The sequence below is a fragment of the Pelophylax lessonae genome (assembly GCF_965119305.1).
Source record: "Pelophylax lessonae genome assembly, chromosome: 11".
Lineage (NCBI taxonomy): Eukaryota > Metazoa > Chordata > Amphibia > Anura > Ranidae > Pelophylax > Pelophylax lessonae.
The window spans coordinates 205,116,052-205,142,360 of NC_138778.1; the positions used below are offsets into that span (position 1 = coordinate 205,116,052).

General features: G+C 45.0%; 1 protein-coding gene across 2 annotated transcripts in view; it reads right to left on the minus strand.

Annotated features, from left to right (window-relative positions):
- Positions 1 to 26,309, minus strand: part of LOC309566452 (uncharacterized protein) — a 253,261-nt gene that overhangs the window by 42,642 nt on the left and 184,310 nt on the right. Inside the window, exons 1-4 of one of the 2 annotated variants that reach the window (XM_082271599.1) lie at positions 11,437 to 11,876; positions 6,517 to 6,744; positions 1,178 to 1,290; positions 454 to 617 (exon numbers count right to left, since the gene is read on the minus strand). The exons of the other annotated variant lie outside the window; for it this stretch is intronic. Of the exons in view, the coding sequence (XP_082127725.1) occupies positions 454 to 617; positions 1,178 to 1,290; positions 6,517 to 6,744; positions 11,437 to 11,654 (723 nt within the window). The 5' untranslated portion in view covers positions 11,655 to 11,876. Of the gene's footprint in view, positions 1 to 453; positions 618 to 1,177; positions 1,291 to 6,516; positions 6,745 to 11,436; positions 11,877 to 26,309 lie in introns of those variants that run through there. 2 annotated transcript variants of the gene reach the window in all.

Below are 26,309 nucleotides of genomic sequence, written 5' to 3' on the forward strand. Positions count from 1 at the left end.
TTGTGTGATTAATAGTTAATGGGGCATGACCCAGAACCCTAGGCACTTTTTAGGGGCATTTATTGGGTTTTAGGGCTTAAAAATGGTGTTTTTTGATTACAGAAGTTCGGGTCCCATTGATTTCAATGGGGTTCTGAAATCCGGGCCGAACTTTCGTGAAGTTCGGGTGTTCTGGTCGAACCGAACTTTTCAAAAGTTCGATCATCCCTAGTGCAGACCTGACGACTCAGATTAGTTCTCTAGCTTCTATCAAAGATATACATTTTGGGTGGGCTGATAATAATGAGGAGCAACCACACGTGGGAACTAAAACATTCACATTTTTGCACACGTACCTGGCTATTACTGGTCTTGGGACAACAGTTAATGTATTCTTTATTGCTGTAGACAAGGCTGTAATTTAATAGGGTTGTCTTTTTGTGTAGCATATTTCTGTGTTTAGATGTCTCTTACTTTTAGAAACGGTGTGAGTGGTATGCAGTCGTGGTCTTTTAGGTGATAGCGGTAATAATGGACCAGATCATGGATGCAGGTAAACGATCGATCTTCAAAGATGAAGACATTTCCTGTATCTTCTTTCTTGATAATGTAATGAAGGACCTCTCTGTTCCTGCTTACTGGAGGGAGGAGAAGGAAATGTAAGACTTGGCCGTGGCCTCTTGTAGTTAAACATTTTAGGTCTAACAAGTCTTGAAATGGCTGCTAACAATTTGTGTCAAATGTTTTTTTTTTCTGTCCATGACCCCCATTGGGGACATTTACTCTCACTATCTATCCATGTGACACCAAAGAGCTCTCTAAATTAGCAATGTGACTGTATTTTTTTAAAGCCTATTGAACACAGCTAAAAATAACTTTCACATTTTTTGTGTCCTTTTCATTGTGTGTTAGCTTTGTGAATTGAGCAATTAAGTGTTAAAAAGTCGTAATCTGTGCCAAACTGTTATGGGTCATACACACAATAAGATTTTCTGAATACTTTTTCCTTTAGACTTACCAAAACCATATAATATGAGGTCAAACCTAAACACTTTCAATTTGTATGCAATCTGGCAGGCCCTTGCACTACATAGAAAAGGTAAATCTGAAGGAAATCTAACCACAAAAGTTGGATTGTGTGTATCCAGCTTTAGGCAAGCTAAAAGGTGACAGGCTCACTATTAACATCTGTACTCACCGGAAAGACAATATCCTGAGTCTTTGCTGGGTCGGACAAGGAAAGAACCATCCACGTTTGTTTCCGAAAGGAGGAGGGTCTCCGCCTTTGCACCATCTATTTCAGTAAACCAGCTGGGAAGACACAAAAATAATTTAAATAATGGCAAGTGTACCGGAACAGGGGACTATTAAATAAATGTGGGAACCATGGTTGGTGGCGCCTGGTCTAGTCCCTTTCATCCTGATGTAGCACCCTCCTAGGTAGGGCTAGGAAAAAGCATGTATGTGGCACTGTCTGCTTATCGGGGGGGGGGGGGGGCTGATCAGTTAGCTAATCTGTCACATGCTTCCAGGTGTGGTCTGTTGAGTCTGGGGAGTCTCCTCACTGTATCCAATGAGGGACCTTGTTGGACAGTGGAGGAAACCTTGCCAATAGCACACCAGGGTTTATGACTGTCTCAGTGGGCGGTGATTACCGCAATGCACCCTGGGATTGGGAATAAATAAAAATAAAGAGCATGTGACAGAGTGTCTTTTGGCGGGAGCATCAGTCCCAGGAGGAGGTGACAGCTGTCTCTCTTCCTGTAGAAGTGTGAAGATGGTCCAGGCAGTCGGCCCAGGGACCGGAGGTTGAGCTGGACTGCAAGGGATCCAGAGTTGCTGACTGAGGGGAGCTGCTGGGCAGAGATCTTCTGGAAAAACAGTGTCGTGAGTACTCAAGATCTGCCCAGGGGTTAGCCTAGGAGAGGGGACCACTCCAGAGAGGTCAACGGGGGTCCAGGAGCCAGCTAACCGGGAGTGTACAGTAAAGGGGGTGCCATGTGTTAAAGCCCTGGAGTTTTGGGAGTAAAGAGGGCACCAAGAAGGGCCCTGAAGTGTTCAGCAGTACACTTTGCACTAAAGTCAACTACCTCAGGAAGGAATACCTTAGGAAGCTCAAAGGACATTTCTACAGTCAGAGGTGAAGTTCTAGTAAGCGGCCTAGCCGTGACTAGCGTCAGTCAGTGTTAACCAGCGTCAGTGAAGCGTTAACCAGCGTCAAGCAGCATTTTTCAGTGTCTCTGCCTAATTGTGCATAGTTCAGTTGTTGGAGTATCCCACTTCTCCCTTCTCCCATCCAAGTTCTCAAATAAACCCTAAAAAAAAAAAAAAAAAAACAAACTGGACACGTTCTTGTCTGAGGTGCTCACACTTGAAAACATGCTAAAAGGTACTGTTCTTGCTAGCAGTAGCCCAGGGGGACCTACACTCAGAAGCTCCCTTGATAGTAGTGCTACACTAACATCTGATGAAACTTTAAGCGTGGAAAGATATTTTACTAGATACAGAGTGGTCAAGGAATGATAATTTGGGGAGGAACATATGACAATATAAGTATAAGCATGTGTACTATCTACGATAACAGAGGGTAGCACACTGCTCCGTATGAAGCGGCTTTAAAAGGAGGGGGAAGGAAGTAGAAAAAGGAAAGGAAAAGAGATCCGGTACTCACAATATCTGATGAATAAAAACTCTGGATTATCAATAATAAATATTTGTGAACTTAAGGGCTCTTTCACACCGGCGGACCGGACTGTTCAAGTCCGCCTGTCCGTTTTTTTGGCGGATCTGAACGGTCCCCCCATACATCCCTATGGGGCATCGGATGTCAGCGGAGACATGTCCGCTGACATCCGATCCGTCAATTCTGGACGGATGGAAACCCTATTTTCCATCCGTCCAGCGGATCGGATCGGATGATAACGGACCGACGGTCCGTTCCCATCCGATTCCCTCATAGAGATGTATGGGGAACTGACAGCTGTGTCTCTGCACACAGCGCGGAGAACAGCTGTCATCCTCCTGCTCAGCGGGGGGTCGGCGGATCGATCCCCCGCTGATATAAACGGAGTCAGTCTGACGGATGGACAGTGTGAAAGGGGCCTTATAGGAAGATCTAATGGATTAATTTGTTAGGCTCACTCACCCCTCCCCCTTTTTTTTTGTAATTAAATGTGAGATTTTGAAGTTAATTGATAGTAATGCCTCCCGCAGCAGATGGATCCTTGGATTTATTTTTTTCTGTAATTGAATGTGTGTGTATTTGGTTTTTTTATGATTTGTAATTGAAAAATGTTGTTGATAAACATGAAATAATTTGTGTTGCAGCCTGGCAAACAAGGACATCGCTGTGTTTTCTGACCTCACACAGTGATTATTACTAGCGGCTATAGCCACTGGCAGTGATCGCATACCTAAAATCTAACATGCTGGTTGTACCCAAATGGATTGATGGTCAGCCTGCCCACAGATGGATCAAATCTTGGCCAGATTCTGGTGAACTGGCCAAGATTCGATCCATGCATGGCCAGCTTTACTACTATGAGCTTAGAGTTTGTCTACACAATAACCACCTACCTGCAGGGCACTTTTACCCCCTTCCTGCCCAGGCCACTTTTGAATTTGAATGACGTCATGCAACACTGTACCTAAATTAATTTTTTATCATTTTTGTCCCACAAATAGAGCTTTCTTTTGGTGGTATTTAATCACTGCTGGGTTTTTTTATTTATTTTTTAAATGTAAAAAGAACTAAAATTTAAAAAAAAAAAAACTTTTTAAAAAAAGCTTAATTTCTGTCAGAAAATATTGTATTTAAGTACTTCTTCTCCTTCACTGATATGCAGTGAGGGTGCAGTAATGGGCACTGACAGGCTGCAGTGATTGGCACTGATGAGGCAGCACTAATGGGCACTGATAGGGGGAACTGATATGCAGCACTGATGAGCACTGACAGGGGACACTGATGGGCACTGATAGGTGGCACTTATGGGCAATGATAGGTATCATGGATAGGCGGCACTGTTGAGCAGGCACTGAAAGGCAGCACTGACTTGCATCACTGATGGGCACATATTGACATCACTGATGAGCACAGATTGGGGTCACTGATGGGCACAGATTGGCATCACAGATAGGCACTGACTGGCATCACTGCTGGGCACTGTTGGGGCTGCACTGATGATCAGTGCCCTGATTACCTGTACAGGTCTCCCCTGTGAGGAGATGCTGCTAATCGGCTCGGCTCTCCTCTCCTCGCACTGTCATTGTGAGGCAAAGAGAGCCAATGAACAGCATCTCCTTATTTACATGTGATCAGCTGTGACTGGACACACCTGATCACATGGGTAAAGAGCCGCGTCATTTTGTGGGAAGATAAAGTAACACACACACACGTCTGGAGTGCCATTCCTCATTTGACAAATTGTTTTAATTTAACCATCTCTGCTATCTTGTTCTGGGTCGACATCATATGACATCGCCCAGTTTCTCCACAATTGCGCTTGCGGGGGCGCGCAGCATTGTGAGGCAGTAGCAGACGTGCTGTGTTCCTGGGAGACAGTGCGCCCGCGATTGCCGCTCTGCATGTCTTCGCAATCGCGGAGAAACTGGGCGACGTCCTAAGACATCGGCCCAGAACAAGAGAGCAGAGACGGTTAAATTAAACAATTTGTCAGAAGAGGAATGGCACTCCAGATAAGTGTATGTGTTACATTATCTTCCCACAAGATGTCCATGGTCATTGTCACATACCTGGTGGAGATCTTGCTGGAGCGGGGACTTTTTGTGCACCTCTTGTCCAACACCCCTAGTAGTGGTTACAGGAGATTTGAGGACAAAGAATGGCACAAGGACCGTTGAAGGGTTGCGCCAGCAGTTGGTTGGAAAATATAGATGACTTTGGATCACCAAACAGGGACCAGAGGCGAAAACACGGTGACACTTGATCAGCAGACAGGAATGAAGCCAAAAGGTCATTCACAGCCAGGCAGCAGGGTACAGAAACATCAGGCAGAGGCAGGATACAAACCGGGCTCAGTTCATAGCTGATCAGCGAGGTGCAGGAATGTAAGCCAGAGGCAGAGTCAGGGTACAAGCCAAGGTCGCAACAGGAAGGCAGGAATCCAAAGGCAAGTCAGAGACAAGCCAGGTCATTCACGAGAAGGCAATCATAGTGACTGTGGGCACAGGTAAAGCAGGAGCTAACTGAAGATCGCTCAGCAATCTGTTCATTTCACAATCCAGCTTAAATAGGCCGTTTGACACAATGGCAGTGCCAAGTGTGTATGTGTGCCTATGCACACGCTGCTAAAAATGCATTCTAATAAATTTGAGTGTGCATACAAATACACATCTTGCAATGAGCCTTTACTCAGAATTATGAGCATGCTTGTAGGCAGGCACAGTCTGTTTTCTCCACTGTAGGTGGCGCTTTTTTTTGGTACCACAGCCGGTAGAGGAAGTCAAGAAGAAACATAGTTTCTCTATGGTTTCCTGGGTCAATGGAGCAGTGTTTCGGTTTGCTGCACTGCAGCCATGTGACCCTTGGCAGCCATTTTGTGTCAGAATGGGATATAAAAGTCCGGGATTTGGCAAGAATTTGTGAGTGGTTAGTGTATAGAGAGAGAGAGACCCCAACTAGCAATGGGGAAAGGTTTCAGATGAGAAGGGACAGGTTAGAGATTTGATAGCCTGAAAACGAGTCTCCCAAGCCGCACTTCACCCTCTGAAACAGACGCGATCGGCACCTCTCCTCAGCCACATCTTAAACTACATTGAACTGTGAGTAATTCCCCTAAGAGGCACTCTCCCGCTAGGGTGTTGGTAACGTTGGCATTCTGCTTATTAGATCATGTTTTGTTGCAACCGGTCTTCTTGTTCTGATACGTACTGGACTTTTCTTACAGTCATAAAACACTAACACATTGTTGTATTATTCAGCTGGTGTTAGCCTTGAATGGATGGCGTTAGTTTTCCATCAGCTTAAGATGCTTCCTAGACCATTCAAAATGCACTGATGGGTACATTTGACCCGCAGTTGAGTTCTTTCTGACTTTAATTTGACTTGATTCAAGTGGGTTTTGTAATCCTTTAGATTTGGGAAGGCAAAACCCGCTTCTTGAAATGAACAAAAGCCTGTTAACACAAATCCTTGGTTCCTTAATTATATTCAAAATTCAAAGCAATTATCATAGTTAGTCAGGTTGAAAAAAAGCACAAGTCCATTTAGCTCAACCAAAAAAAAACAAAAAAACAACCATACAATCCCATATACACAATCCTATAGCCATCAGCCCTAGGCGCTTAGATACTGAATTGATTATGATGTATGCAACCATTACTGTTATCAAGTTTTACCCCTATTTTGTGATGGTACTTCTTTTGTGGAACCTTTTGTATTAGAATCCTCATATAGTTTTGAGGTAGAAGTTTAAAAATAAGGTTAAACCCTAGAAGTTTAAAAATAAGGTTAAACCCTATCAATTTACTAATTAGCAAGACCTCCAAATCCCAATCTTCTCTGTCTGCTTGACTTACCCCTGCTCTTCCACTGGCTTTTCTTTGACCAGGTGAACACAAGGCACATATCCCGTTACAGTGTCCTCTTCTCCAGTCACCTGCACCTTGCTCACCAGCCAGCGATCCTTTTCCATCGAAAGGACTTGGAGCCGTTCCCTGGCTTTAACCTTGAGCTCATCTCCAGCAGTGGCCTGGAAGTCTATTACACTCACATATTTATCCGACAGACCACTATTTCCGTCATCCCTAAGTAGAAACAGCAACCAAAATAAGATTTTTTTCAATATAATCTGTTTTATTTAGTTTTAAGTCATACATACATTTAAAGTAGAACTATAGGCACACATTTTTTTTCATTTTGGATAGAAAAACAGAGGGTTATAACTTTTTTTTTGCCATCTGTGTCCGATAGCTGAGATTTCCCTTTACTTCCTTTCCCATAGCCAAACAGGAAGTGAGAGGAAATCCCTGCAAATTAGGGGAATTCCTCGGGGACCCCCAGATCACCAGAACTAGTGTCCCATCTGTCACAATGATGTCAGTTCCACCAACTAAATGCACATAAGCTAATAAAAAATTAAAAACCTACTTTACTACAAAAAATAAATTCATATAAACATTATTATATTCTCTACAAAGCACCATATCAGATAATAATACACGATTGAATGCCGAAGCATAATGACAGATTGGAGATAAAAATAAAGATAAAAAAATAAATAAAAATAAAACTAAATCCGCTATTGTGCTTTGTAGAGAAGATAATAATGTTTATATAAATTGATTTTTTGTAGTTAATTATGTTTTTAATTTTTTATTAGCCTATGTGCATTAAGTTGGTGTAACTGAGGTGACAGACTTACCCTATGAGTAATGGGAATCGAGAGTATATACACCTAAAATAGGCGTTATTCATTCTGATTGGTCACTGAGAAGGAGGCTGCTCCCCTCGGGTATAAATATCAGGTCTTCGTTTACCTGAAATTAGGTCCTTGATGGTGCCCTGTGGGAGGGCGAACGTGTTGACGCAATTTCTGGTTATAAGTCCTAACTAGGTCACTTCCTGTTTCTGTGGAACGCATGCTGGTTACGGCATTCCCGAAAAAAAAGTTTTCTTGCATTTTACATGCCCATTTTTATCTTAATTTTTGTAAGTACAGTGCATTGTTAAAGTATTCAGCCCCCTTGAACTTTTTGACCTTTTGCCACATTTCAGGCTTCAAACATAAAGATATAAAACTGTAATTTTTTTTGAAGAATCAACAACAAGTGGGACACAATCATGAAGTGGAACAAAATTTATTGGATATTTCAAACTTTTTTAACAAATAACTGAAAAATTGGGCGTGAAAAATTATTCAGCCCCTTTACTTTCAGTGCAGCAAACTCTCTCCAGAAGTTCAGTGAGGATCTCTGAATGATCCAATGTTACCTAAATGACTAATGATGATAAATAGAATCCACCTGTGTGTAATCAAGTCTCCGTATAAATGCACCTGCACTGTGATAGTCTCAGAGGTCCGTTTAAAATGCAGAGAGCATCATAAAGAACAAGGTACACACCAGGCAGATCCGAGATACTGTTGTGGAGAAGTTTAAAGCCGGATTTGGATACAAAAAGATTTCCCAAGCTTTAAACATCCCAAGGAGCACTGTACAAGCGATAATATTGAAATTTACAGCACGGGTCTCCTTTATTTCTCAAGCTTGGCTTTGTGACATTTAAGGACTCTACCTTGCATTTATGTCTATTTATTGACTGTGATTGGATTGTTTTAAGGAATCCTTTATATCCATATCCTTGAGTGTATATATTCATATTCTTATTTATTGTAGCGCTGCACCCTCTTTGTATTTTATGCTTACTGGGACTTGATAGATTTGACCTCTACTGGTGTCCAGCAGCTTTTATTCCATTTTATTGATTATAGCGCTGAATGAGTCCTTTATCATGGAAGGAGTATCAGACCAGGGGCGTAACTACAGGGGTTGCAGGGGTTGCAATCGCTACCGGGCCCCATGCTCCAGGGGGCCCGGTAGCAAACCAGTGGGTGAACTTCCAGGATCGCAAAGGTCACACTTGCGACCGGACCCTGGCATTGCACCACTGTGGGGAGGCCCCAAGATTGCAGGAAGGGGGCCCACAAGATTGCAGGAAGGGGGCCCACTGCAGAACTTGTGAAAGAATCCTGCTGCGGGACCGTAATAAAAGGCCATGCAACGAGTGTAAAGAGCCCCAGGATTAGTGGGAAGAGCCCTGGGCTTGAAGGTAAGGGCCCCGGCCAGGGGTCTGGGGGGCCCTTCATGGTTTCTTGCATCAGGGCCCTGAAGGTTCTAGTTACGCCTCTGTATCAGACCACTGCAAATCTACGAAGACCTGGCCGTCCCTCTAAACTTTCAGCTCATACAAGGAGAAGACTGATCAGAGATGTAGCCAAGAGGCCCATGATCACTCTGGATGAACTGCAGAGATCTACAGCTGAGGTGGGAGACTCTGTCCATAGGACAACAATCAGTCGTATACTGCACAAATCTGGCCTTTATGGAAGAGTGGCAAGAAGAAAGCCATTTCTTAAAGATATCCATAAAAAGTGTCGTTTAAAGTTTGCCACAAGCCACCTGGGAGACACCAAACATGTGGAAGAAGGTGCTCTGGTCAGATGAAACCAAAATCTAACTTTTTGGCAACAATGCAAAACGTTATGTTTGGCGTAAAAGCAACACAGCTCATCACCCTGAACACACCATCCCCACTGTCAAACATGGTGGTGGCAGCATCATGGTTTGGGCCTGCTTTTCTTCAGCAGGGACAGGGAAGATGGTTAAAATTGATGGGAAGATGGATGGAGCCAAATACAGGACCATTCTGGAAGAAAACCTGATGGAGTCTGCAAAAGACCTGAGACTGGGACGGAGATTTGTCTTCCAACAAGGCAATGATCCAAAGCAAAATCTACAATGGAATGGTTCACAAATAAACATATCCTGGTGTTAGAATGGGCAAAGTCAAAGTCCAGACCTGAATCCAATTGAGAATCTGTGGAAAGAACTGAAAACTGCTATTCACAAACGCTCTCCATCCAACCTCACTGAGCTCGAGCTGTTTTGCAAAGAGGGAATGGGCAAAAATTTCAGTCTCTCGATGTGCAAAACTGATAGAGACATACCCCAAGCGACTTACAGCTGTAATCGCAGCAAAAGGTGGCGCTACAAAGTATTAACTTAAGGGGGCTGAATAATTTTGCACGCCCAATTTTTCAGTTTTTTATTTGTTAAAAAAGTTTGAAATATTCCACTTCATGATTGTGTCCCACTTGTTGTTAATTCTTCACAAAAAATTACAGTTTTATTTCTTTATGTTTGAAGCCTGAAATGTGGCAAAAGGTCGCAAAGTTCAAGGGTGCCGAATACTTTCGCAAGGCACTGTATTGTTAGCTTGTTTCCACCACCTTGAGATAAGATACATGTGTATGGTTTATATTTACAGGCACATACGGTATATATTGTAGGATATTGGACAGTGCAGTACCATTTTGTTTGCACTGCATACACCCCCATCACACACACACACACACACACTCTTCTTGCCAGTTTAATGGGATCATGTATGAGGTCTGTAAAACATTTTTTCTGGAGTGCAGAAGTTGAATTATAAATTGAAGCTTTTGTAGAGGTATGCTTTTTGCTAATTACACATGCAATAGTGGCAGATCATTTTGAAACAATGTTTCCAGGAACAGTTAGAAGGAAGTATTGTGTCTAAATTGTTTCCTACAAATATATAGGAAGCCAACTAAAAAATGTTGAAAGAGTTACTAAGCTAGAATTGACTAACTCTAAATGACACTGAAGTGAAAAATATTTTTTAGCAAGCCTAAGGGCCTCATTGGAGTCTCAAGCCCCAGACAACCGCTGCCCCTTGTAATCCTTAACTGAGCAGAGCTTCCTTTAGTGTCTATTGGCACACCTCTTGTTTTTGGTTTTTCAGTGTGTGACAAAGAGTGATGGGGTCAGCTTTAACCGATGCGACTGCCAACAAAATAGGTATTTTTTTATTTTATTCTAATAATGCCACATGATGGGAGCAATAAGATAAGGGAAGGATGGCGGGAAGTCAAAATTTGACCTAATTAATAAAAATAATAATCTATGGCCAGCTTAAGAGGAGCACAGGCGGCTATAAATACCCAGCAGGGGTTCTAACTCTTTCTTATTGTATGCAAAATCAAAAATATGCTGTAGCTATTACCTTACTTCTTAATAAATTAAGACAATACTATTGTAGGACTCTCCCCTGCTCTGTCTCCTAGCCTGTCGTTTTATTAGAAAGCACATGGGTCAAAACTTGCTTGCGTTGCACTCCTTGTATGCCAACCCTTAGAATCCTAGTTTATATAATATTTAACTCACCACTGGTTGGGGCTAAGCCTGTAAATGCATCAGGGGGCAGGTTGCTGCCAGCATACCTCAAACTTCTGAAAACACACCATGCCATACAGAAAGGTGCAACCAGGGACTCTTTCATCAGGCAAAGGGGCCTTATGAAGGGACCCCTGGTTGTACCAAAAGGTTGCACTTTTCTGTACGACATAAAGAGGAAATGTGCAGTATCGCACATACATGTGCATTGGAAAATGCATATTTTGAACATGTGTGTCATAAAAAATGAATCAATGCATGAACATAATGGACAAATGGGCTTTATAGCTTAGCTGTAGGCTGAATGTAAGTTTAACTGGCTCTTACATTGAATATCAGGAATCTTTTGGTGTCTTACACCCACCTGATCACATTTGATATGCAAATTGTGACTCACTCACAAAGTCATCACTCTGCCCCACCCACAGCTCCATTTTAACCAAGGAGAAGGTAGCTGCCCTTTCTGGATTTTTATTCTGGCCTTCCTGACCTTTCCATGAACCCAGTGCTTCTACTTACATCCTGTTCTCCTTTGTCCTTTCCTCCATTAGATAGTTAGATGGCACTAGTCCTTTCTCGCCGTTTTTGCTGCCGTCGGAGTTTATCTTCTCGGCTTGCCACCATCCTTGTTCTGATTTCACAACCTGAAGCCGGTCCCCAGCCTTGAAACTTAAGTCGTCCTCCACTGAGCCATTGAAATCAAAAAGAGCGATGTACGTATGTACTGGCTTGCTCATGATCACGTAGCCTTCAGATGACCAGGTGATAACCAGATCCGAATGGAAGTCCCAACAGTTACAAGGCCAGGAAAAACAAGTCTCAGTTTTACCAGCTGGAAAATTTCAAATGTGGCATCACTCCCAAGAGAGAGGTGCATGGATCATAAAAATGGCAATGGCTGGGTCAGTTCTAAGTGATTACTGGATGCAATTCTAATTATACTTCCTCATTGTTGAAAGATTTAGATCTGTGGGCAAAGCAAAGGACAAAACAGGAGGAGGGAGGGGGCAGGAGCAACATTGCCATGTCACTTTTGCTTTCTTTCATCTTAGAAGGGAATAGGACTTATTATAATTTCGGCATTTGTTGTTAGGTGTGAGCTGAATTAATTGAAGTTGATTTTTCCCATAATTACTAGGAAACTCTCAGGTTTGCCTATTACGCTGCTTAGACAAAATTTGTATGGGAAAAATGCTGCTTTTTAAATAAGTTGTTGAATTGTTTTTGAGTATGTTATTATTGTTATACATGATTTATAATAATGATCAGTGTTTTTTTAACCACTTTAGTTCCAGAAGGTTCACCCCCTTCAAGACCAGGCCATTTTTTTGCAATACTGCACTACGTTAGTTTAACGGAAAATTGCCCATTTGTGCGACTCTGTACATAAATAAAATTGATGTCCTTTTTTTTCCACAAATAGAGCTTTCTTTTGGTGGTAAAGTAAAAAGGTCAGCGCTGCTCCTCACACTGTTTTAGTATGTGTGTGTTAGATCATAATGTATAATTAAAGTGCTGGGTGCAACTCTAAGTGCATTAGTATACAAAATACCCAATAAAATATCAACCATAAATAAAATTTCAACCATAAAATAAAAATCAAGTGCTAGTAATCCATACGTGGTCACTCTATATCATATCAATAAATAGTAAATAAAATCCTTAAATAATAAAGTTCATAGTGCAGAAAAAGTGCTGCTGTGCTGTTATTCACAAAGTGCTTCAGTGCTGTTATTCATAAAGTGACGGTGCTCCCCTTGGGTGACCCCACTCACCAGAAAAATGTAAATATAGAGCCTGGTATGATCTCCTTGGGGCTGATGGTTTCCCTCTTTCCCAGATGACAACAGAAGTGCTGGATGTATCACTGTCTATATCCTCATAAAACAGAATACAGAAGGCCCACCATGGTGAAGTATGTAAAATCAATTTAATAAAATGCAAGACGAAGTACACTTTCAAAAGTACAGGAAAAAATGGCAATCTGGTCCGGTGGATGCTGTTTCCACAGCGTGCGTTCCACCGACCGGAAGTACCCGGAACTGACGTCACACGGCGTACACTCTCTACCTCGCTAGACGCGGTGTTTCACCCTCCTACTGGGCGTAGAGATGTCGCGAACCTAAAATTTGCCGTTCGCGAATGGTGAACGCGAACCTCCGCAAATGTTCGCGAACGGGCGAACCGACATAGACTTCAAAAGGCAGGCGAATTTTAAAACCCACAGGGACTCTTTCTGGCCACAATAGTGATGGAAAAGTTGTTTCAAGGGGACTAACACCTGGACTGTGGCATGCCGGAGGGGGATCCATGGCAAAACTCCCATGGAAAATTACGTAGTTGACGCAGAGTCGGGTTTTAATCCATAAAGGGCATAAATCACCTAACATTCCTTAAATTGTTTGGAATAACGTGCTTTAAAACATCCAGTGTGTGTATACGATCGGGTTTGATGTTGTATCAATCAGGTAATGTAAGGGTTACGCCCGCTTCACAGTGACAGACCAAACTCTGACAGACCAAACTCCCCGTTTAACGCACCGCAAACAACCGCAAACAGTCCATTTGCACTGGGTACAATACAGTCTGTGGACCTGACACTCACTGGCAGGCAACTATAAAAAATATATATTTTTTTTAAATCTCAAGGTGCTTTGCCACCGTATATATGAATGGTGGGCACTGCAGTGGGCACAGTACACTCTGTGGACCTGACACTCACTGGCAGGCCAGGTAACTGCAATTATAAAAAATATATATTTTTTTAATTTGCAAGGTGCTGTGCCACCGTATATATATATATATGAGTGGTGGGCACTGCAGTGGGCACAGTACACTCTGTGGACCTGACACTTACTGGCAGGCCAGGTAACTGCAATTATAAAAAAAAAAAAATTTTAATTTGCAAGGTGCTGTGCCACCGTATATATGAGTGGTGGGCACAGTACACTCTGTGGACCTGACACTCACTGGCAGGCCAGGCAACTGCAATTATAAAAAATATATATTTTTTTTAATTTGCAAGGTGCTGTGCCACCGTATATATATATGAGTGGTGGGCACTGCAGTGGGCACAGTACACTCTGTGGACCTGACACTCACTGGCAGGCCAGCCAACTGCAATTATAAAAAATATATATATTTTAATTTGCAAGGTGCTGTGCCACCGTATATATGAGTGGTGGGCACTGCAGTGGGCACAGTACACTCTGTGGACATGACACTCACTGGCATGCCAGGCAACTGCAATTATAAAAAAATATATATTTTTTTAATTTGCAAGGTGCTTTGCCACTGTATATATGAGTGGTGGGCACTGCAGTGGGCACAGTACTCTGTGGACCTGACACTCACTGGCAGGCCAGGCAACTGCAATTATAAAAAAATATTTTTTTTTTAATTTGCAAGGTGCTGTGCCACCGTATAAATCAGTGGTGGGCACTGCAGTGGGCACAGTACACTCTGTGGACCTGACACTCACTGGCAGCCTGCAGGCAACTGCAATTATGACAGAGGAAAAAAAAAAAAATTTAAACTGCAAGGTACTGTGCCACCCGATATGAGTGTGGTGTGCACACAGTACAGTCTGTGGTGGGTCTGTGGCCTCTCACACACGGCGGGCAGGCAACTGCACAATATATATATATATATATATGTATATATATATATATATATATCAAAAAAATTTACTGAAATACCAGCCCTAAAAAGGGCTTTTTGGGGTGCTGTCAGGATGCTGTCCTTACAGCAGGAGTGGACCGAGAACACTATCTAACAACTGTCCCTATTAACAGCAGCGGCAGCAGCACTCTTCCTGCTCTCACTAACACACTGCTTCAGAATGATCTACGATGGATGCTGCCTTTGCTTTTTTATAGGCGGTGGGAGGGTGTGGAAGGGAGGGTATGCTGATTGGCTGGAATGTGTCTGCTGACTGTGAGGTACAGGGTCAAAGTTTGCCTCAATGTGAAGTATAGGGGGCGGACCGAACATCGCATATGTTCGCCCGCAGCGGCGGACGCGAACAAGCGATGTTCGCCAGTAACTGTTCGCCGGCGAATAGTTCGGGACATCTCTAACTGGGTGTTGTCAATAGCTAGCCATGAGAGCGTGTATGGAGTTTATATATCTAAACCACTCCTTCTTAACAATTGTCCGTATTTGTTTATGGCGATCCGGAAGTGCTTCCGTGGGCAGCCCGGAGCTCAATTAGTACTGGTTCCTTTATTCTTTATTTACTCGGGAATACACCAATACTGATAAATAATAAAATGAATACTAGTGGGCTTCTAAATCACTATTCTTATTGGATAAAATTCATCATACTATTTCTATTAATGTAATAAAATGGCAACCCCTAGTGGGTGAGATTGAAATTACATTGCACTGTTTGAAACCCAGTATGTCTAGCATAGTAAAATTAACCATTATGAATACTTTCATTTCCTAAAAATAGACCTGGACATTACCATTCTATGAATACATTATTTTACATTATATATTAGAATGTCTTCAAACATGTAAACAATTCAGAGCATAAAATTCAATTGAAAAAAAAAAATATAAAATGAAATTAAGAAACCTTTTAATGTGCCTATTGATAATTAATTAAAAATGATAAACAGAGTTGTATAAAGTACTCAAAACCCATACTTGAGTAAAAGTACAAGTGCTCAATCAAAAAGTGACTAAAGTATTCAACATTTTTTGTACTTGTATTGCAAGTAGTTTTTAAAAAAAATTTTGCTACTCAAGTACTGAAAGTAAAAGTACAAGTACTGTGTTATGTAGTTATTAAAGAAAGAAGTCAAAAGTTTGAACATCATATTGTTTTTTATTATTTCAAATGCAGCTTTTATTTATATATACAGTAGCATCTATTTTCGTATGCGCTGATAATACACATGTTTTGAGCTTCATGAAACCTGCCATCTACTGTTCTGGCAGTGGTAATTTTTATAATTGTAACGAGTAACTATGCAGCACAAAAAAAAAATATAGGAGTAGAAGTATTGAAATAATTGAAAAAATGTAGTGAAGTAAAAGTGGAAGTAGGAGAAAAAAATTCTACTCTAGGAAAGTACAGATACCGCCTTTCGGTACTTAAGTACAGTAGTGAAGTAGTTCTACTTAGGTACTATACATCTCTGATGATAAATATGTGTAATATTTAAAAATCATTAATGAAACAGTTAATGTCTTTTTCCACATTGAGGCCTTTGGGTACCATACTTCCTATTTTGTGAATCCAACCTGTCTCATTTTGGGAGATGGCTTGTTTCATATTAGTTCCTCTCCAATGCCTCTCTATTCGGTCTATAGCACAAAATTTGAGTTTGCTGGGATCCTTGTTATGGTGTGTCCTGTAATGATTGGATAGGCACAGGGCCGGACTGGGAATAAAAACCAGCCCTGGAAATAATTTCATACCAGCCCCATAGCATTATTATACCGGCCCAACAGCATAATGCCATTTACGCCAAGAAAATTCCAGTTAAAAGTGGTGAAGGTGGAGCAATCCAGGGGGACCCCAGGAACTCTGGGAATGTGTGTGTGTGTGTGTGTGTGTGTGGGAGGGGGTAATGATATAAGGGGAGCCTTTATATTAATGCCCTCTTACATTATTGTATTCCACTTCCCCCCTTACATCACTGACCCTCCCCCTTCAGACTTGCCTGATGGCCCTGTCCCTGACCTCCTCTCAACTTTTGCGCAAACCAATCAATATACGCCTATTGGGACTTGTTGTCCTCCACTAGTTGGGGGAGGGTAACATATCCTCAGTTCTGAAGGGTTCATGCTGGGACTTGCAGTTCTTCGCTTTAGGGAGGGTGACAGATTACAAGTCCCAACATGAACCCCTCAGAGGTGAGGATGTGACAACTCCCCCCCCCCCCAACTAGTGGAGGACAACAAGTCCCAACATGAGCCGCTGAGATTTAAGAATGTGATCCCCCCAAAAGTGAAGGACTACAAGTTCTAGCATGAACCTCTGAGATCTAAGGATGTGACCCCTTATATCTGACGGGTTCTGGGACCCTTTTATATCTGACGGGTTCTGGGACTTGCAGTTCTTCGCTTTAGGGAGGGTCACATCCCCCAAAAGTGACAGAGTACAAGTCCCAGCACGAACCCCTCAGAGCTGAGGATGTGACACCCCCCCCCCCAACTAGTGAAGGACAACAAGTCCCAACATGAGCCCCTGAGATTTAAGAATGTGATCCCCCAAAAGTGAAGGACTACAAGTTCCAGCATGAACACCTGAGATCTAAGGATGTGACCCCTTATATCTGACAGGTTCATGCTGTGACCTGTCATTTTTCACTGGTTGGGGGGCTGGGGGGACACCTCTTCAGCTCTGAGGGGTTCATGCTGGGACATTGGGACCTGTAGTCCTTCACTAGTTGGGGGGGGCAGGGTGTGATACATCCTCAGCTCTGAGGGGTTCATGCTGAGACCTGTAGTCCTTCACTTTTAGATCTCAAATGCTGATTGGCTGAGAGGTGGCAGGGGGCGGAGCAATTGTTGCAGCTGCAGAGACATGGATCACATTGTCTCGGGGGGCTGGCTCTCGAGCATCTCCGGAACTGCGCATGTGCAGTTTCGAGCCGAGCTGGTCAAAGGACGGTTTGCAACACTGTTCAGTTCACGGCTCCTGGGCGCAGGTCAGAAGAGGACTTTGTCGCCCCTCCCCTCTGTCTCATCTTACGGCGCATCTGCTCTTCTGTGCACCCGGCCACCGTGACCCGCCCGGGATCGGTCCTGGGCAGGCACCGCAGCAGCTGCCCAGCCCCAAAGCGGCCCCAGGGCAGGCAGACTACCGGGAAATTTCCCGGTATCCCGGTAGGCCAGTCTGGCCCTGGATAGGCTATGTTTCCGGTACCCTTTCTTTATGTTGTTAACGTGTTCTCTGAGTCTGACATGTAATTCCCTTGTTGTTCTCCCCACATATTGGAGTCCACATTCACATTCCAGGAGGTAAGTGACATGAGTGCTACCACAAGTGCTGAACTTCTCTATCTTGTAATGTTGTTTCGTGGTGTTGGACTTAAATTGTGTGACTTTTTTTGTTTGATTGTTAGTCCTACATGTCCTACATATTACATATCTGCCACACCTAAAGAACCCCACTTGGTCTAAGAAGGTAACTGTTTTTTTAGGGGTGTCTGGGGTACTTTTCACAATCGTATTTTTTAAAATAGGGGGTCGTTTGTACACAAATTTGAGTTTGGTGGGTAGAATCAAACAAACTTGTGTACAAACGACCCCCTATTTAAAAAAAAAATAAATAGATACGATTGTGAAAAGTATCCCAGATCCCCCTAAAAAAACAGCAGGTGCTGTTGGCTCCGTCACAGTGTGTTCCATGGTTGTTGGGTGCTGACTGGTAACTTTTGGCTGTATTGTGTGTTAGAGACTAACACTGTACAGCCATAACAAAGTCTGCACCCAGCAACCATGTGACACACTGTAACAGAGCCATACAGCACCTGCTGTGCTCTCATCAACATAGGGATGGTGATCATAAGCAAGCAAGATGCTAGTTTGCCTTTCTGTTTGCAGGGACAGTCAAAACAAGCAGTTGAGCTGTGTTTTTTGAAAAATGGTGTAAAGCTCTCATGCTATCTCTCCAAAAGGGATGTGAATGAAGAATAAACCCAGCAGCTAGCAAACATAAAACTAGCAAACCCTGGCTTATAAATATAGTGTAAATGGGGGGAAATATTGCGCTGCAAGGCTGATGTATTAAAAACAGTTGTTAAAATCTTGATAAATATACATCAAATGTACACATAAATGTGGCTGATGAATATATGCAGGGTAACCCAGAGTAGAGTGGTGGCAAATACAAAAGTTACAGTGATATAATAAGGAAATAAGAAAAAAATGTTGAAAAATAAAATTGAAATGAAATTAAAATTACAAAGTCTTGTGTCAGCACACTGTGACTCCAAACTGAAAATAAGTGTCAGCACACTGTGACAAAAGCACAAATCACAGTGATAAAGAAGGTGTGGTGTTACCTTTTGGTCTCACCTCCGCTCCCCTTGTCTTCACTAAAGTGTTGACCCCGGTACTAGCATTGTTACGCCAGCAAGGGATCGCGGTCCAAGACCATCCCCTTCTGCGAGCAGAGTCTTTTGCTGCGCTGGCGGAAAACCTGGAGATCACTATACGAACTCTGAAGGAGTTCGGCTGGATTCTGAATCTTCAGAAGTCCGCCTTGATCCCTTCTACAAAACTAGACTATCTGGGGCTGACTCTGGACTTGGCCTTAGCCAGAGTATTTCTTCCTTCGGACCAACTTCAGACGCTGCAAGTTTCAGTTCGTCTCCTGCTGACCAGCAGATGGTCGTCCTTACTGACTTGTATGCGGGTGCTGGGCCTGATGGTGTCAACCTTCAAGGTAATCCAGTTTGCGCAGTTCCATATGAGGTCCTTGCAATGGGAGATTCTCATTGCATGGGACAATAATTTGCAGTCTCTGGACAACCAAATCCAGCTTCATTCTCCGGCGCTCCGGTAGGGCAAATTCTTCCTACCCTTGTATTGGACAGTGGTCACCACGAATGCAAACCTGTCCGGGGGGTAGACGTCCTCGGTAGAAGTTTTGCTCAGGGGATCTGGACCCTTGAAGAATCCAGACTACCGATTGATGTCCTGGAGTTACGAGCAATCAGGCTGTGCCTGGAAGATTGGATGGATCGTCTCCAAGGCTGTCCACTGCGTATTCAGTAAGACAGTGCCACGGCCATGGCTTCTGTCAATCACCAAGAGGGCACAAAAAGTGTCCTGGCAGCTCTGGAGGTAGCTGGCATTCTCAGGGGGGCAGAACGGTTCCAGCCCTCTCTACCGTTCACATTCCTGGAGTGGAAAACTGGCAGGCTGATTACCTTGGTCGCCAAGGCGTTGGACCAGGGGAATGGTCTCTTCATCAGGAGGTGTTTCATTAGTTGTGTCTCCGGTGGGGCACCCCCGAGGTGGAACGGTTGGCGTCTTGGCTCAACAGAAATGCAAAGAGGTTTGTGGCTTGGTCACGGGATCCTCTGGCAGACACCACAGATGCGCTGGTGCCCCAGGGGGTCAGTATCATCTGTTTTACCCCTTCCCTACTCTCAAGCTTCTGCCAAGACTTCTATGCAAGATTGAGGCAGAAGGGATTCTGGTCATTTTAGTGGCCCCTGCCTTGACTCAAAGGGCCTGGTACACCAACCTGGTGCGGCTGGTTGCCGACGTTTCCTTGGAGGCTTCCTCTCAAGTAGGATCTGCTGTCCCAAGGGCTGATCCCTCCCATCCCACCAGGTCATGTGAATTTGGACCTTTGGATCTGGTTGCATGGAAGACAGGATAAAGACATTAAGTTTGCCCTTCCATTTTACTGCTAGCAGTTCTTCATTTCGCAAGCAGGCTTTCTCCCCCTTTCTAAGTGGGTTGTTAACGAGCCCTTGGGGGAAGCCCCTGTGATTAGGTCATACTGGTGCCACAGCAGCCAATTTTTTAAAGGAACACATTTCTTATCAGTGGCATGCTTGCATAAAAGTTGTCCACATACAAATTGTACCCCATATAGAACAAGGGTGACAAGTCCCACACTATCTTACCACTGTTCCCCATGTAGTCTGGGCATTCGGGGGCTCCACTTGACTGTCTTTTCCCTTATAAACTCTAAAGCGGTATGTATAGCCTCTGACCCTCTCACAGAGGTTATACATTTTGACCCCATATCTGGCACACTTGCTGAGGAGGTATTGCTTAATTGCAAGCTTGCCAGTAAAATTCACAAGGGACTTTTCTATACAGATGTTTTGTTAGGGTGTATATATTTCTGCAAATTTGTGGGACAGGTAATTTATGAGGGGATGATTTTTGAAGAGCCAATCATAGTCAGGGTCACCCCGGGGATGACCGAGGGTATTGTAACTGAAATGCATAGATCGCATTGTTGTCTTTTTCTGACCATTGCAGCAGAGAACATGGGCATATGAGGAATTGGGTCTGTGGACCTATATAACGGCAATTTGTTCTTTTTTGTAATGTCTATGTTAGGGGTTACGCCCAAAAACAGTTTTAAGTTTAGGAACCGTGGTAGGTTTCCATTTGAATTGTCTGGCAAGGTATGAATTTGGGTCGGCCGTGATGTACTGTTGGGAAGAAATATTGCTTTAGTCCCCAATCAAATTGTAGAGGTTTTCGGTAAAAAACAGCTAAAAAAAGTCAAGGGGTTTGGTATGTTATAACGGGTGCTGCTGAATCTGTAGGCAGCCAATTAGGATTTCCAAGCACCTCTGGAAGGCTACTATAGACTCTGTAGGCTTGTGTGCGAAATCTTGGTGGCTGCGGTTGCATTACACTACAAGTCCTAGCCACCTCACCAGGTTGTATTGCACTGCTAGTGCTTGCAATATATTTACTGTGAGCGGGTCAGCAAGTAGTCAAATGACAGATTCCTAAAGGGGTTTGTTTGTTTACAAACAGAAGCTGTATGGGGATCTGTCACCCCTTAGGCCCTGTTCACATTCTGCATAGCAGGAATGAGTATTTCGTTTATATTCACTTGAAAGGGCTATCCCATGCCCGTTTGTCACTCAAAAAGAAGCTCCTGCTCCTTTTTGGGTGACATGGTTAATGCGATTTTTAATTGCGATTTGACAATTGCATCAGAATTGCATCACGTTTAGGGTCCCAGTAAAGGATAATGGTACCCACACCGCACGTTTTGCGTTGTGCAGTGATTTCCATATGATTTGCCAAATTCCTGGTGATTGGTTTGTTTACAGCAATAACTGCACAGGGATATCCCATGCCTTAAATGACAGTATCCTGGGGGTTGGTTTGTTTACACACACAAGCTGCATGATGACTGGTCAGTCATCCCTTAAATGACAAATCCCAGAAGATTGGTTTACATAAAGAAGATGCATGAGAATATTATACCCTAAATAACGCACGTTTGGGTAGCATTATCCTTTACTGGGACCCTAACATAACAGATCCTGGTCGGGCAGTTTGGTGTCATAAAAGGGGCAGGCACAGAAACAAAATATTTTAGAAAGTTCAGGCATGTACATGGAAGCAGACATATTTGTACGTTACATATGCGGTCTCTACTTCCTTGTTGTACAGTGCTTGTGATGTCCCTTCTTTTGGTTTAGGCCTGTGACTGTACTTTTCTTCTAGGCCATGCAGGAAAACTACATGTCACTTTACATATTATTCCTGTTTCCTGATGGTTGTGCATTGCCTAGAGTTCTCTTAACTGTAGAGCAGTTTTGTGTATATCCTCTCTCTTTATGATAGCCAGAAGTAAAAATTAAGATTTTAAGAAGTGTTTTTCTTGGTTTTAATCAAATATGGTGTGACGGAAGTGTAGGTAAGACAGAACGCACATGGAGAGCAGGAGTGCCAACAAAGCCTTTTATTGAACGGTAGCGGGTATGTTCACAAAGAAAGGGCCAAACAAAGGTGTCCAGGGTCAGACCCAACGTGGGTAGGACAGAGTTCCAGATAACAGGGGTAGTCCATAACAGGGGCTCCCAATAGAATGGGCAAAGTCCTGGCCAGCGAGGGATTGGGCCACACACGGAGCAGGGCAAACAATGAGGTGACAAAGTTCAGGCAGAGTTCTGGTAGGCCCAGTGTTAATCCACTCACCAGCAGGCAGGTACAGGATGTATCCAAAGTCCAGGTTGTAGGAAGGGACAGGGTAAATCCAAAATCCAGGTTGTCAGGCAGGTTTGAAGAGGCCCGCAGGAACCAATAGGGGATTCTGTGTTCCCTGGCCGCAGCTCAGAGACACACAGTCTTCCAAACAGCAGAGATGAACAACCCACGAGAGACTCTCACTCAGCTAAATATCTTAGGACTTGTGTCCCAGCAGGTGGGCCAGGCAACTCCCAGCCAGGCGTCCAGTTTCCCCAGCAACCAGCCCCGCCCCCCTCTACTCGAGCCCACACAAGGAATGTGTTCATTGTCCACAGTGAGCATGAAGGCGGAGAAGCAGACATTCAGGCACCTTGCTGGGGAGGGGAGGAGGACAGCACAGTGGGGGGGGCAGGCAAAGGAGTGAGCAGCCAGGGGGGAGAGAAGAATCCCATGCTGGGGAAGATAGTAAAGTACTGGGGGTGCAGAAGAGAGGAAAAGAAGGGGGGGGAAGTAGGGTCCGTGACAACCCCTCCCCCTTTTATTTTACAAGTGCCGACAGGGGGACCTCGGCAGGTCTCCCTGGAGGCACTTGTGGTAATAGGCTCACCTACTGAAGGTCCTGCTGCCGGGTATGGTGGGACAAGGGGATAAACACTGTAGACTCCCTGAGGAGGATTGGGCGCCATGGTGGTCAGCCAGTCACTGGGAGGCTGGGGTAGAGGTCCTTCCGCTGGGGCCAACTCTGGGTAGTTGACTGGGCGACTGTGGCTGGCGGATGTGGTGCGACGGTTCTGAGGGCAGCTGGCCTGAAGATGCCCAGGTTGGTTACACCTATAGCACCGGAATTTGCTCAATGTGGGGTCAGAGTCTAGTTCCTGTTTAAATTTCTCACGGTCCCAGGTCAGGGTGGTATTCTGGTCAGGGTTGGTAACACTCACCGGATCCAGGGCAGAAGGGGAGTCCCGTTGGGTTTTTTCGGCAGGCAGGCCGTGGCTGGCTTGGCTCCTGGTCACAGCTCCGACGTATTGACACTGTAGCTCTCCTAAATCATTTCCAAGCAGAATGTCCGCAGGTAGTCCAGCCATGATTCCAATTTGGCAGCGCTTTTCCCCAAACCCATAGTCAAGGCGAACCGACGCCTTGGGGATGTGTTTCGTAGTACCACCTGCCATTTCAATAAAGAACCCGGGGCCTGGCTTGATGGCTTCTGGTTTTACCACGCGGGGATCAGCAATGGTGAGGAAGGCCCCAGTGTCCCGAAATCCCGTAGTTCTCTCTCCATCAATCAGGACCTCCTGCAGGTGGCGCTGCCTCTGCTCTGGGTAGGATGGGACAAGGGGATGAACACCGTAGACTCCCCTAGGAGGATTGGCAACAGTGGGGGTCAGCCAGTCACTGGGAGGTGGGGGTAGTGGTTCTTCCTCTGGGGTCAACTCTAGGTAGTTGACTGGGCGACTGTGGCTGGCAGACGTGGTGCGACGGTACTGAGGGCAGCTGGCCTGAAGATGCCCGGGCTGGTTGCACCCATAGCACCGGCGGTCCAGAAATGGCCCAGAAGTACGAGGTCGGTAGGAAGGGGCTGTGGATGGTGTTGGGGCGACAGGGCGCTGGAGGAGTGGCAGGGGGTTGCTGGGAAGTGGTCTGCCTGTGTTCTGGGCTTTGGGCGGCTCGACTACCAGTCTTTTCCAATGGGGTTTAATGGCAAGGGCCTCGTCTGCCAGTGCAGCCGCCCGTTCAAGGGTGCCAGGGTCCCTCTCCTTCACCCACTCCCGCACCTCTGCTGGGCATTTGGCAAAGAATTGTTCCTTTAGAAAGGCCTGGACAACTTGTTCAATAGTAAAGGCCTGCTCCCCCTCCAGCCAGCGTCTGCAGGCCAGCGAGATTTTGTGCGCATACATCTTGAAGGAGGGCTCAGAATGACAGGAGAGGTCCCGGAATTTGATCCGGTGGGTTTCTGAAGTTACCGCGTAGTGTTCTAGTATAGTCTGTTTGATCCTACTGTAATCTCGATTCCACTGTGCGTTCATTGTCCGGTAGGCAGCAGCCGCACCCCCTTCCAGCAGGCCCACTAGGTGGCGTACCCAGTCTCCACGGGGCACCTCCAGCAGCTGACATAAGTGTTCGAAGTCCTGGAAGAACCCTTCCACATCCCCTGTAGCTTCACAAAATGGCTTGAAGTCTTTACGAGTCACCCTTGGCCGATCAGGCCCACCGACTCGTGGGCTGGGGAGAGGGTCATATCCCCTGAGGCCTCTCATGGTTTCTCGCTCATGAGCCCTTCGGATAGCCTCCCGCTTGTCATCCAAGGTGGCCCCGGGCCCCAGGATAGCCATCTCCTCTTCGTACCATGTGATCCACGGGCTCCTGGGACTTGAGACGGTGGATGCATTCTGTTCATTCTCTGACGGCGGAACATTCAAGCTTTCAGTTCTCTGAAGGCCGGCTTCCTCAATGGCGGTGACCAGCTCTTCTTTGGACAGGCCCCTGTAGGTAAGGCTTAACTCCTGAGCCTTTTCTTGCAAACTTGCCACAGTCCAATTCCTGTACTCCCCACCCCGCGTTGGGTCCAGTGTGAGGGGGCTGCTCTCCATCCTCTTCAGCGTTCTGATCCCGCCGCTGCCAACCAGTGTGACGGAAGTGTAGGTAAGACAGAACGCACATGGAGAGCAGGAGTGCCAACAAAGCCTTTTATTGAACGGTAGCGGGTATGTTCACAAAGAAAGGGCCAAACAAAGGTGTCCAGGGTCAGACCCAACGTGGGTAGGACAGAGTTCCAGATAACAGGGGTAGTCCATAACAGGGGCTCCCAATAGAATGGGCAAAGTCCTGGCCAGCGAGGGATTGGGCCACACACGGAGCAGGGCAAACAATGAGGTGACAAAGTTCAGGCAGAGTTCTGGTAGGCCCAGTGTTAATCCACTCACCAGCAGGCAGGTACAGGATGTATCCAAAATCCAGGTTGTAGGAAGGGACAGGGTAAATCCAAAATCCAGGTTGTCAGGCAGGTTTGAAGAGGCCCGCAGGAACCAATAGGGGATTCTGTGTTCCCTGGCCGCAGCTCAGAGACACACAGTCTTCCAAACAGCATAGATGAACAACCCACGAGAGACTCTCACTCAGCTAAATATCTTAGGACTTGTGTCCCAGCAGGTGGGCCAGGCAACTCCCAGCCAGGCGTCCAGTTTCCCCAGCAACCAGCCCCGCCCCCCTCTACTCGAGCCCACACAAGGAATGTGTTCATTGTCCACAGTGAGCATGAAGGCGGAGAAGCAGACATTCAGGCACCTTGCTGGGGAGGGGAGGAGGACAGCACAGTGGGGGGGGCAGGCAAAGGAGTGAGCAGCCAGGGGGGAGAGAAGAATCCCATGCTGGGGAAGATAGTAAAGTACTGGGGGTGCAGAAGAGAGGAAAAGAAGGGGGGGGAAGTAGGGTCCGTGACATATGGTATTCCCCATTGATGAGGGTGCGGTTAGGTCGGCATGTCCCTCTTCTCTGCCCTGGGTGGATGATTTCAGGTACCTGGGGGTTCAGGTGACTAAACAGTTGCCCAACTATTTTGACAAGAACCTTCTTCCTCTGGTGTCGGCTCTCAAGGCACAGTGCTCTCCTGGGCTGGACTTCCTCTGAATCTCTTGGAATTAATTAAACTCATCAAAATGATGATTTTATCTAAATCGAATTATATTTTCCAATACTGCCCAATCTGGGTCCCAAACTAATTTTTTCGCGACATTGACAAGTGTGTGAAA